This window comes from Elephantulus edwardii, unplaced genomic scaffold, assembly GCF_000299155.1.
Source record: "Elephantulus edwardii isolate Elephantulus edwardi_28Jun2011 unplaced genomic scaffold, EleEdw1.0 scaffold00195, whole genome shotgun sequence".
Taxonomy (NCBI): domain Eukaryota; kingdom Metazoa; phylum Chordata; class Mammalia; order Macroscelidea; family Macroscelididae; genus Elephantulus; species Elephantulus edwardii.
Window position 1 is genome coordinate 2,496,932 of NW_006399945.1, and position 13,731 is coordinate 2,510,662.

The window sequence follows — 13,731 nt, forward strand, 5'->3', positions numbered from 1 at the left end:
GGGTCCGAAGCTCCTGCCGCCCGCCGGCCGGGCCCAGCTCCCTCGGAGAGCCGGCGGGTGGGCGGGCGGTGAACGGCCCAGGCCGCGGAGCCTCGGGCTGGGCTTGTCGGGGAGCCCGCTCTCCCCTGGGGACGCGCCCACCGCCCCCGGCACCACCTGCGACCGGTCGCTGGCCGGCGCCGACCCTGCCCCTCTGGTAGGCGCTGGCGGGCGCGCTCGGCGCTGGGCTGGGGCCGGGGGCGCGGAGCCCTGAGAGGGGCTGAGGCGGCCAGTGGGGGTGACAGGCTGGCGGGTGTTGTGGTGCGGAGGAGGCAGCACGTGTGGTGTTGTGTCTGTCGGGCTGTCAGCCCCGCGCCGGGACGGGAGGTGGCGGGCTGCCTGTCAAGCTCGGGCCGGCCGGGACGGGCTGGCGGACCTGTCAGGCTCTGGGCGCCGCCTGCCCGCCCCGCGCGCCTCCGCTGCCCCGGCCGAGCCGAGCCGAGCGTGCGGAGCAGCCGGGCCCCGCAGCCCGAGCGCTCGCAACTCTTGCACGTGATTTCATTGTTAACTTGTTCCTCGAGTTCTGCTCTCCCGTGTGGGAACGGCGGAGCGCTCCACTGGCAGCTGCCGGGCTGGGGAAGTTTGGAAAGTTTCTTGCTCTTTAAAAAGAGAGCGCGAAGAGAGCTGACTGTAGGGGTGGGGACCGGGGACGGGGCAGGAGTCGGAAGGAAGCAAGCCGGCTATTTATCGCTCTGGCCGCGTGTGTACGTTCAGGGAGTTACGCCATGCAGGCTGCAGCCGTGTTTATTTTCTGAAGACCTGGACGTCGCGGCCGGCAGGGGAGCCTCTGACGAACTGTCATTCATTCTTCTTACCTGCGAGCTTAATCAATGAGAACGCTCCCAGCTTCGTAAACTCTGGCTGCAGCTTCTCATTTAGGGTCGCGTGAATGTCTGCACAATGAACTTTCTTGGATTATTACTGTCATTTCTGGCCCCTGGAGACCCTCACCAAAATGAGGCATAGGTCTCTCCGGGGATTTCCTTTTTAGTCAGCTACTTTGAAAATAAATCTCGGTTCAGATTTGAGCGTTTGCTTCGGTCTTTTCTGTCTGAGTTTGCAGCACTGTTTCTTTTTCCTACTGCCTTTGCGTTCTCCTTTGCATTTTAATGTCATTCTTAAGAAAACTTTCTATGGAAGCAATTTTTTGTCGCTACTCTTGTGTATATTGTAGGTGTACCGTGAGAGTGAAGAGCAGCAGTTGTTTTTTCTTTTTTAGCAGTTATTTTTAAAAAACACCCACAACTAAAGTTACATTCTTTTATTTTTTGAGGCAAAGAAATTAGATATACAATTTGTTATCTTGGTGGTATTCCTCCCCCACCTCCAATTTGTACCTGTCAGGTTCTTGTTTTGTGAAAGAATATTCATTTTGATCTTAGAGAAGCAGTTGTTTATAATGCAGGACACCAGTCTGGCAATCTTGATCTCTTTATGATATTGGACTCCTCTTTAGATTCACCAACAACTAACATGCCTCTTTTCTGTAGTGTTAATTTGATACTAATAGGAGTAATATGTGAACTTGACTCCAGGATCCCTGGGTCTTTGTGATGTCTAGTTTTTCTGTAGATTGTTTGCCAACCATTTACAAGTTATAACTCCTTTCACTGTATGGAGTTGGGATCTTAGTTTGCATTAGGAGAAACTAGAAGTAGGTACTTAATAGAAATTTGATTATTGTAAAAAATTTTAAGCACTATTTCACACTGGGGTGTTCTCAGTGCTGTTTTTGTTTCCATTTGGAATGTCTGAAGTAACATTGTACTTAAAACATGAGCTCTGGTTGTATAAATTACATTTGTTTCTTTTTAACAAGAAATAGTTAATTTTGCATAGGTTTACTGTTCCTTTCATTGCAGGATTCTTTCTACTAATCCAGTTACTTGTTGCAGTGCTGAATAGTTAACTTCTTGGGGAAAGATGTCAAGGAGGAGTTGCAGTTCATAGACTGGTGAGCAGAGTTTGCTAAGTACAGAATAACCAGCATCCTTCTGTTAAATTATAGTCTAAGGTCATTTCTAGAACTTTTCTTCTTGTTTACTAATTACTCATCTTTGGCTTTTTCAGTTTTCTTTTTTCTTTCCCCCTCAATGACTTACATACTTTTTTGTTTTAGGTTGTTGGTAGAAACACCTGAAACTTCTATAGGTGCACAGTTAACATTTGTTATTTACTTTGTTTAAGAGAGTAGAATTTTAGATATAATTTATTTTCAGTGCCACTTGATGGAAAACTGACCTTGTTTTAATTGTATTTCAGGTGTAAGATGCATGTTTTTTTTTTAAATGTGAAGCTGGGAACGAGATACAGTTCTTACAACTTTTGAAGAGACCCACGTGTGGTGCTAAAAAGAAGTATATTGGGAAGTGTAAAGACATTTCAAAGAACAGGTTGTTTTGGTTTCTACAGTAAAACCAGGAAGCATTCTATTTTGTGGAAAGAGGAAAGACTCAGGCCAGAAAACTTGTATGCTATGGTTAACTGGTTCCCAGGCTCCGAGAATCTTGTTTTCCATGGTGTGAAATTTACTCAGCATCAGGATAAGGGATAACGACTCTATGGATATACAGAATCCTTCACCATGGTAAAACTCGCTAACCCGCTGTACACGGAGTGGATTTTAGAGGCCATCAAAAAAGTGAAGAAGCAGAAACAGCGTCCTTCAGAGGAAAGGATATGCAATGCGGTATCATCATCCCATGGCTTGGATCGTAAAACCGTTTTAGAACAATTGGAGTTGAGTGTTAAAGATGGAACAATTTTAAAAGTCTCTAATAAAGGACTCAATTCCTATAAAGATCCAGATAATCCTGGACGAATAGCACTTCCTAAACCTCGAAACCATGGAAAATTGGATAATAAACAAAATGTGGATTGGAACAAACTGATTAAACGCGCAGTTGAGGGCTTGGCGGAATCGGGTGGCTCAACTTTGAAAAGCATTGAACGGTTTTTGAAAGGTCAGAAGGATGTGTCTGCGTTATTTGGAGGCAGTGCTGCCTCTGGCTTTCACCAGCAGTTACGTTTGGCTATCAAGCGTGCCATTGGCCATGGCAGACTCCTTAAAGATGGACCTCTTTATCGGCTCAACACTAAAGCAGCCAATGTGGATGGGAAAGAGAGTTGTGAATCTCTTTCTTGTTTACCTCCAGTGTCACTCCTTCCACATGAGAAAGATAAGGTAAGAATGGTGTCTACATCACAGTTTATAGAGCTGATGATACATAGGATGCTTCAAGTTCATGTTCCTGGGCAGTTATATTTCATCACGTTTTATGTTTGGGCACTTTTATGGAACAAACAGTGCTGACTTTGTATTGGTGGTTCTAGATGTGAAAATGCAAGAGATGAGTGTTTCTGATGCCTTGAAATACGTCATATCTCAGGTTTAAAGGTGAAAAGAACATTTTTAGATTAGAATTTGAAAGGGGCATCTCTCCCTCTCTCTGTTACTGCTCCCTGGTTGGGTCTTACTAAAAGTCTAGCTGACTTTCTTTGGATTCCCAAGACAGTAAATCACTTGGGATTAGACTGCTTTTGGCTTCAAAATGCCAGAAAAATGCAGCTTTTGGGGTAGCAGCACAATTCTCCAGGGACTGTGCTACCAGAGCTTCCTAGAAAGGAACAACTACATTAAAACTCAAGTAAAGGTTTTAGTGTATCTGAGTTTTGGAAGTTATGAGCAGCCACATATTATTAGGTGCTGTTGAGTTGAGAATAGTGACTTGGTGAACAACAGATCTGAACTCTGTCCTGTCCTATTCCATCCTCATCACTCCAACACACTTACTCCCTTTGCCTATTTACATAGTCACTGCATCATTCCATCTCACTGAGGGTCTTCCTCCTCCTCTTTGCTAACCCTCCACCTGAGAGGCTTGAATTAGAAACGAATAGTTGACTCTGAAATGGACTCTGTTGGGTTTCCCTCCCCCATTTTGTTGCAGGTGACTATTAGATCTTGAAATCATTAGAATAAGACTGATTTTCATGGCCAGTAGTAATCACCAGGTGAAGTTAGCCATTCTTATTTCTGTATGTGCACTAGATTTGGATATGACCTTCTAAATAAATGTTAGTTTGTAACCTCTGTAGTTTTTGGGTTAGGAATACATGGCAATCTTGTATGAGTGAATTCTGGAGAGCGGGAAGTTAGGATGCACAGGTAGCATACCTTCATGATATTTGTGGATTTGAATGAAACTATGTCTTAACAGTAAATTCTGGTCTTTGATTAGATTTTTGAGATGAAACCTTTTTTTTAAAAATTTTTGTGTGATGTATCAAATGTGATAATGGTTACCCATGGTGGACAGTGTTTGGTGGAGCTCCCCAATTAAAACAGGCTTGGAGGCAGGAGTGGCATCCACTTCCATAAATAGCTTGCCTCCGGAAACCCTATGAACCTGGAGAAAGGATGAAAGTTATACAAGTGTTGAGGACTTTCATTCATAGGGTCACTACGAGTCGCCCATAACTCGATGGCACTTAACAAAAACTTTGTTAAATCAGATCTGACTGGTTCAGGAGGAGATTGCCTCTCCTTTGCCAGCAGAGCATCTGGTGGATTCAAACCACTTACCCCTGGAATTGCAGTGCAGCTTCTTGCCACTAGGTTACCAGAGCTCCCTGAGATGAGATTTTTGTTAGTGACTACTTTCCACATTGTCTTCATGTCTTATTTCTAAATTTAAGTGCTTTGAATTGTAAATTTTGTGTCCAGCGGAAGTACTTTAAAATTACCAAGCACATTGAGTGAACCCTGATGGTGTAGTGCATAGATAAAGTTATAGAGAGCTAACCAAGAAGGTGGCAGTTTGAATCTGCCTGGGAAAGACATCCATCTACTTCAGTAAAGGTTTACAGTAGTACTACTCTGCTGTAGGTCTCTGTAAGTTGGAATCATCTTGATGACGGTGGTTTTAATTTTGGGCTAGTACATGTTAGTAAAAGTAGGTTTTTCTTTTTCTTAAGACTGTGGAAGTTACTAGGATGAGAAGACTGTATTTGAGATGTGTGCTAAATTTATTGCTGCTGTTGTTGATAGCCCATAAATGACTACTTGTAGATTTTGTGTTAAATAACAATTGAAAATTGGCAATAATTTCTTTGATGTAATGTTCAGAGATCTATTTTAAAATTCAATTTTCTCTGTAAAATTTGAAATAAATAAATTTCCTTTGTAATAGAAACATTTTTACTGATGTCACCCTTTAATGATTTTGATAGTCTTGAAATGATAGAGAAGCCTCTTCATGAAATGATTTTACATCATTTGTGCATTAAAACTCTAGTAATTAAAGTTTGAAATGGGCAGACAACGAAATTGATCTTTACTTTATTGCTGTATGAACTTTCATTTTTAAAAACAGCTTGATCATGTGTGACTGAAATGAAATAATATATAACAATTGATTCCTACAAGTATTATCACATGGTCTAATAGGCTAACTGCTTGAAAACAACAGGAGTTTATTTTTGAACAAATTCAATGCCATACTTGTGAATTGAGTATTATAAGTTCTTGTTGGAATGCCCTGGAGTTATTGAGAGTTTTTCTTCTTATATTAGATGTTTTGGGTTTTTAAAAAACATATTGGCCATGGGCAGGGAGAAAAGTGCAGCAATGAATGAATGGAAATCCAAAATCTCTGTAAATGTTTATTAAAATTAATAAATGGGAAAAAAGGTAAAATAAAAAAGTAAAAAAAAAGCTACCCCCCAAACCCCCCCCAAAACATATTGGCCATAAGTAAACTGTCAATTGTGCATCTTTTTAAAAGATTGTCTAGTACAGTGTAGGGAGTTCTGGTGGCCTCGTGGCAGGAAGCTGCGCTGCAAACCTGAAGGCACACAGTTTGAGGCCACCAGTTGCTCTGTGGGAGAAGGATGGACAGTCTTCTCTCCTGTCATTAACTGCCTCTGAAAACCAACTGGTGGATCAGCTATGGGTCAACAACCCCAACAATAGTACATCTTAGGATAAATTCCAATATTGGAGTTGTAGGATTTTACTTTTGAAAGGGACTTTAATAATCATCTAGACCAACCGTCTGTATTTTGCAGTTGTGTGAGGACATTGACCTTTGCATGAAAGAAACATAATTCAGTAGAGAACTACCCATACATTTTAAGTATGTAGTATTACTATGTGCTCTTCAACAGAGATGACTTAATTTCAAGGAGATACTTGGGGAAGTTGAGTTTCTTTGAGTATAATTATTTGTCTGTGTACAGATCTCATTTGAAAACATTTTTTATAACATGTATAAAATTAGAATTGATGAGCCCTCTGGTGGTCTAGTGGGGTATAGAGTTGTACTTTGAACCCAAAGGTTGGCAGTTCAAATTTATCTTAGGAGAAAGATAGTTAATCTCCTCTTGACAGAAATGTGGTGAAGTCTTTGTTTTAATCAGTTTTATTTTAAGTGGTAAGTTTCCCTGAGTGACTTTTTCTGAAGATAGAAAAGACTTAAGTCTTCAAGAATCATGATAAAGTAGAAGTGTAGAATGAGAAATTATTCCTTTTGATTAAAGCAGAATGATTTAATTTGATCTCACTTACTTTGGGGATGTTGTTATGATGTGCTGTTGAGTTGCCTGTGACTCATAGTGACCCTATGTAGTACAATAGCTCTGAACCCTGTCCTGTCCTGAGCCAGTCTCACTGTCTCTGACAAACCTACCCCCATGACCCCAGTCACTCAGTCAGTGCATCTCATTCACAGAGTCTTCATCTCCTGTGCACTGTCCCTCCACCCTTCCAAGCATGATGTCCTTCTCCAAGGACTGTTCCCTCCTGGCATCATGATCAAAGTATGTGAGATGAAGCTTCAAAATCCCTGAAAAAAGACATGCTTTGAAAGGTGGAGGATCAGCAAAAGACAGGAAGATCCATAACAAGATGGATTGACACAGTGATTATCTTTGAGTTCAAGTATATCGGAGATGATGAGGATGACACTAGACAGGACAAGGTTCAGATTGGTTATTGATAGGCTTGCTTGTGAGTCATCATCAACTTGACAGCCCCTAATAGCAACTTTTATCATAGTTTATATGCTTTCTTTCCTCCTTTTCTAGCTACTCAGTCAGTTCCTATAAAGACTTAATTTGTTTGCGCCTATGAGTTTAGATATTCCTGCTCCCTGCCCCCCCCCCCCAGTTCCCCCAGTTTATATTTGACAGTGATAGAGAAAGGAATGTGTTGGCAGAACTAGTTCACTCTGAGGCATCAGTTGATTCGGCATATAGTTATTGAGTACGTACTGTGAGCCAGCCAGTTTCCCTATACTTTCCTAAGTCAGTTCTAACTTGTAAAATTTGTAGTGTTAATCTTTGTAAGGAGCTATAGAACTGTGCTGCAGAGTGATTTTTATTCTTTTCTGGGAGGTTAGCTACATAGAGATTTCCAGATGACTTTTTCTGAAGATATTTGAACTATGGGTATTTTTCACACTGATAAGGAAACTCTGGAATTCTATGACTAAAAAGATTTCTGTATATTATAAGGAAAATGAGTGATTTAAAGGGCTGTGTTGGAGTATTTATTTATTTATGTATTTTATTTATTTAACATGTGTTCACTGTGTGCCAAGTGTTAACTTTAATGCTATATATATTTTTTCACCTATTTAATTCTTGTAAAAATTCCATAATGTAATGCCAAGAAAACAAACAGATTCATCCTAGAGAGGGTTAAACCAGGCTGCTCCTTGGAGGCAAGGATTCTGGGGCTTTGTCTGACATACTTTGGAAATGTTGTAAGGAGAGACAGGTCTTTAGAGAGGGACATCATGCTGGGTAGAGTAGAGGGACAGCGCAGCAGGGGAAGACCCTCTATGAGGTGGATTGATTCAGTGACTGGGGTAATCAGGATAGGTGTATCAGAGGCAATGTGATTGGCACAGGATAGAGCAGGGTTTAGGGCTGTTGTACATAGGGTCACTATGAGTTGCAAACGACTTGATGGCACATAACAACAACAACAACAACAAATACTTTTACTTTATCTACAACCAGGAGAGGATAAAATAGATGAATGGGACCTTCTAAGAATCAAATCCCTATGCACATCCAAAAACTTTTCGAACAGGGTAAAAAGGGAAGCCACAGATGGAGAAAAAATATTTGGTAACGACATGTCAGACAAGGGACTTATACAAGAATTTATAAAATACTCGAGCACCACAACAAGATAAAGATAAATAACTCAATTGAAAATTTGGCACAGGATATGAACAGAGAAGACATTTAGATGGCTAACAAGCACATGAAGAAATGTTCAAAATCCCTACCTCTGAGATGCAAATCAAAACAACTATGAGATATCATCTCACCCCAGTAAGAATAGCAAAATTTAACAGAACAGCAAACAGCAAATGCTGGGGAGGTTGTGGAGAAACTGGAACTCTTATTCACTGTTGGTGGGAGTGTAAAACGGTACAGCGACAGTGGAAGGCTGTATGGCTCTTTCTCAAAAAGTTGCAAATAGAAATACCATTTGACCCAGCAATTCCACTACTGGAAATATACCCTAAAGAAACCATAATCACCACTCAAGCAGACATATGCACACCAATGTTTATTGTGGCTTTCTTCACAATAGCAAAAGAGTTGGAAACAACCTAAGTGCCCATCAACAAGCGAATGGATAAAGATGCTCTGGTATTTTCACACAATAGAGTACTATGCGGTATTGAAAAAATAAGGAACTAATGAAATATACAAAATGGATGACCCTGGAGGACATTATGATGAGTGAAATATCGTAGTCGCAAAAGGACAAATATTGCATAGTGCCACTGTTGTAAAACAGGACTGACATTGAGGTTGAGGGAAGACTGAGAAAGATGGGATAAATTATGTATACTGCATTGAAACAGATGAGGGAGAGAACTGTTTAAAGGGTATGATTAGGTATTGTTAGGTATTATTGTCATGACAGGAGAATGCTGCACAGTGGAGAGGACTTGGGGGGAGGGATTGTATAACAATGAAAGAATTTCTCTCTTGCTTTTCAGAGAGAAGAGCGAATTAGGGGGAAGAGGGTGGGCAGGAAGAAAAGTGCAACAATGAATGAATGGAAACCCTAAATCTGCAAACTTTCATTAAAATTAATTTAAAAAATATTTTGGTCACCCTTGTACTACTAAATTATATTCCTGTGCTTTTATTATTATACAGTGTCAAATTTGTAAATACTTTCATTAAAAATCATAACCTTAGTCAATTAAACCTTTTCAAATAGAAAAAAAAAAGACTTTTACTTTATGGATTAAGAAACAGGTCTCAAAATGTTCCAGTCATTTACCCAAGACACACAATAGGTGGCAGAGCTTGGATTTAAAATGGGCTGTTTTGGTTCCACAGTCTTCATAACCATTATACCCAGTATCTTTTGAGAGTTACGCGAAGTGTGTATCATTGTGTACAGAATTGTGCAGAACTGTGAACATTCTTTGTGTTAATGTTGTAGTGCATTCTCTGAAGGATACAGTTTCTCCCACTCTCACCTCCACTTTTGACCGGATCTCCTTTTTCCTTCCTACCATGGAATGAATTCTAAAACTCACTCTGGACTAGTAATAATGTTTACAATGATAATATAACCATGGACTGTAAATAATCTAGTTTCTACACCTGAATTTTATAAAAAAGGAGAAATGTTTTCGTCCACATTCCACTTGGCTTTATGTCTTTAAGATAGTTTGGTGTTCATTAGTTTAATTTGTCATTAAAGATTCCTGATTTGCAGTTTGGGAATTAATTGTAAGACTATGATAGCATGCTGCACTTGAGACAAAAATGTCTCTCTTCTTTAAATCATGAGATAGGGCGATAGCATAATACGTAAGTGCTTAAAGTACAATTTTCTCCTTGCAAAATTATTTTTCTTAAAATTTTATAATATTGTAAGATAATTCACTTACTCCATTTATTACTCATCCAGCAAATACTTGAATGATAATCATGAGCTTGCCATTAGGATTAGACTCTCTCATGGCGGTGGGGCAGTTAGGACAGATAGTGTGGAGATGTGAAAAAATGTTTTTAAAAAAACCAGTATATTGACTGTTTCCACCCCTTGTAATTGTTAGGCACTGAGAATCTAACTTAGCTAATTATTTATTTATTTTTAGAAAGAAGAAATACAATTAATTTACAAAGAACTGTTTAAACTAATTAGAAGAGACAAGGTAGTCCATATTAAATGGGGAAAGTTTTTGAAGAGCTAATAAGAGTAAAGGAAGTTCAAAAGGCAAATAAATACATGAAAATATACTTGAACAGAATAGATGGCAAATGATAAAATAATGTATCTTCTTTTATATAATATTGTTGTTAGGTACCATCAAGTTGGAATTTACTCATAGCTGACCCTCTGCAGGTTTCCGAAGGCAGTAAATTGCATGGGATGAGGATTGTTGATTTTTTTACCCCACAGAGGAGCTGGTGGATTTGACCTGCATGCCTTTGGATTGATAGTGCAGCTCCTTACAACTAAACCCCTCAGGTCCCTAACCCTATCTTGTCCCGAAGGCTGTTTCTAACACTGTCCCTCATGCAGATCCTAACCTTAAGCTCTTCTGTAACCTGTCTGTTGTGAGTGACCCTGCTGGTGTTTGACATACTGGTTGCATAGTTTCCAGCATTACTGCAACACAAGCCACCACAGGAGGACAAACTGACAGACAGATATTAGAGGCTAATTATTTTTGAGTTTGTGACGGTCCTTTAAAAATACTATTTTCATTATTTTTTTATTTTGTTGTTTAGGTGTTGAAATTTTCTTTTACATTTTTATTTGTTTATTTATGCTAAAGTTTTCTTTTCCTCCCCTTCTCACTCCCTCCATTCTCATGTCTGTTTATTCTCTAAGATTGATTGGTCAAAATACTGTCTTTAGACACTAAATCTTAGAACAACCTCTTTACTTGTCAGAACTAATTTTCACTTTGATTTTAATCTTTTGAATTCATATTACATAATGTATTGACTTTAAAGGTAAAATAAGTATTAAAAAAGTAATTTGCTTGAATATATAGGAAGCTTAGGTGGGAATTGCACTGCTAACCCCCAAAGGTTGAGACTCTCTGGTGGTTCAAGTTCTGGGCAGTCTCTTCTTGTGTGATTTATAGCCTTGAATGTCAGTTGAGTGTCAGCCATAAGTCAGTTACAGCTCAACAGTAATGAGCTTTTAAAAATATACTCTTTTTTGGTAATCTATGAAATCATTTAAGTGTTGTTATCTTGTGGAGTATTATTTTGGAATAGAATTTTAATTTACTGAAGCATTCAGCTGGAAAGGTGTAATAATTAGCATAAAGTTAATATTATTTGGGTTACTTTCCTGATGGGTAGATTGGAGACAAAAGATCAGTAATAAATTTATATAGCTTTGTATCAGAGGTTTGGAGACCACTTCTAATAAAAGTTAAGGGAGCACTGATGGCCTACTGGCAAAGTGCTGTGATGCAGTCCTGAAGCTGTGCAGTTCGAAACCACCAGCTGCACTGAAGGAGAAGGTTGGACAATCTCCTCTTGTGCAATTAACTGTCTCTGAAACCCACTGTAGGGTTGGCTATTGGTTAGTTCTACCTCGATGGTACACAACAACAGCAACAAAAGTTAGGTCTCCAAATAGTAAACTCTTACTGGATTCACATTCTTTTTTAAAACTGGAATTGATATTTTAAATTCATAATGTACATGGGTCTTTGACAGGAACTTAAATTTCTGGTGTTGTGAGTTTACAAAGTTGATTAGATCTGATTTTAAAGTTGTCTAGGGGTCAAGCAGGAGTGGCATCCACTTCTGAAATGGCTTGCCTCCAGAAACTCTATGAACAGTGCTCAGGTCTTTCATTCATAGGGTCACTGTGAGTTGTCTGTGACTTGACGGCTCCTAACAACAACAACAACAAGGGTCAAAAGGGATAACTAAGGAGCTAAAGTGACCTAGTGTTAAGAACTTATGCTATAATCCCAGAGACAGGTGGTTTGACTCCACCAGCTACTCTGTGAAAGAAGGATGAACAATCTCCTCCTGTGCTATTTACTGTCTCTGAAAATCCACTGGAGGGCCAGCTCTGGGTTGGTTCCAACTCAGTAGTATAAACAACAATGTCTGTACTTTTTTTAAAAAAAAGAATTATGCATCCCCTCCTTAGTAGTTTTAATTTAACATTTTTAAAGTAGTGTCTATAGTAACCTTGTTTAACATTTTATATGTTATTCTTCTGATATACTTTGGACATGTTGCAGGGAGAAGCCATACCTTGGAGAAGGACATCATACTTGGGAGGGTGGAGGGACAGCGCAGGAAAGAAAGACCCTCTATGAGGTGGACTGAGTTAGTGTCTGGGGTAATGGAGTAGGTGTTTCAGAGACAGTGAAATTGGCACAGGATAGAGCAGGGTTTAGGGCTATTGTACATAAAGTTGCTATAAGTTGCAGGTGACTCGATGGCACTTAACAACAACAATAGTTAAAGAACTTTGCTTATAAATTTTTATTTCAGGTGGTCTTTTGTGGTGAAACTTCGTAAAAAAAGCAGTGAATGGTAGTTATCTATGGTGTTAGATTCAAAGATGTATTTACTTCTTTGGAGAATGATGATATGCTTAAAACAACAGCAAAACTTTAGAGCAAAGATGCAACAAAAAACTTGAGAAAGAAAATATAGTAAACGAGGGAGAAAAACTATCAATTTAATGAGTATATTAAGATTCCTTTATGAGAAACATACAAGCATGTATAATTGCATGGTTGAAAATCTGAAAAAATAAAAAAAAAAGAAAATCTGAAAAAATGTGTATCAGGTTTGTAAACTTTTACATATCTATTCAGTTTGCTTTCTGATTTTTAATCTCAGAAGCTGAAGAAATCAGTCAGCTTCAAGGTTGGAGAAGATAGCCCTTTATATGTAGATGATGCAGTCTAGCTTGCTGGAAGTGAAGAAGTCTTGAAGCTCTTACTGATGAAGATTAGAGACTACAACCTCACTATGGATTAACTCCTGAATATTAAACCAAAATCTTCACAACTGGACAAGTGAACAGCATCATGATAAACAGTGATAAAATCGAAGTTGTCGAGGAATTTATTTGGATCCACAAGCAATGACCATAGAAACAGTTGTTCAAGATACCAAATATTTTGACTTGGACATATGAAAGATAACTTCTGAGTCATAGTAACCCTCCCTAAGAGGTGGTGGTGGGGGTTTTGAGGCTGTGAGTTGGAGTGGAAGGAGACTGCCCATCTTTATTTCTCTGAATGACTAGTGGATTTAAACTACAAGAGTTGCACAGTCTGTGGATTAGAGTAGCAGTTTGCTATAGACTGTGCCACCAGCATTCGAAACCAAAAATATTACTTTGAGGACTAACGTGCATCAGAACTAAACTATTATATTCTAAATTTTCTAATGTGTGTGCAAAACCTAGTCTTTTAGTAAGTAAAACTGAAGAAGACCTGATGCCTTTGAGTTATGATGTTGACGAAGAACGTTGAATGGACTGCCAGAGAAGGAATAAATTTGTCTTTGAAGAAGTACAGCCAGAATGCTCCTTAGAAGCAAGGATGATGGGATTTCATGCTACATAACTTGAGCATGTTATCAGGAGGAACTAGTCCTTGGAGTTGCTTGGTAAAGTAAGTGCTCAGTGAGCAAAAAGGAAGACAG

At 39.2% G+C, this 13,731-nt stretch overlaps 1 protein-coding gene across 2 annotated transcripts in view; it reads left to right on the top strand.

Moving 5' to 3' along the window:
* KAT6A (K(lysine) acetyltransferase 6A) overlaps nt 1-13,731 on the top strand; it is a 180,508-nt gene that overhangs the window by 357 nt on the left and 166,420 nt on the right. The window contains exons 2-3 of one of the 2 annotated variants that reach the window (XM_006896993.1): nt 1,902-1,993; nt 2,302-3,223. In XM_006896993.1, coding sequence (XP_006897055.1) covers nt 2,624-3,223 — 600 coding nt within the window. In that variant the 5' untranslated portion in view covers nt 1,902-1,993; nt 2,302-2,623. The remainder of the gene's footprint in view (nt 1-1,901; nt 1,994-2,301; nt 3,224-13,731) is intronic. The other variant, XM_006896992.1, reaches the window with a different exon arrangement.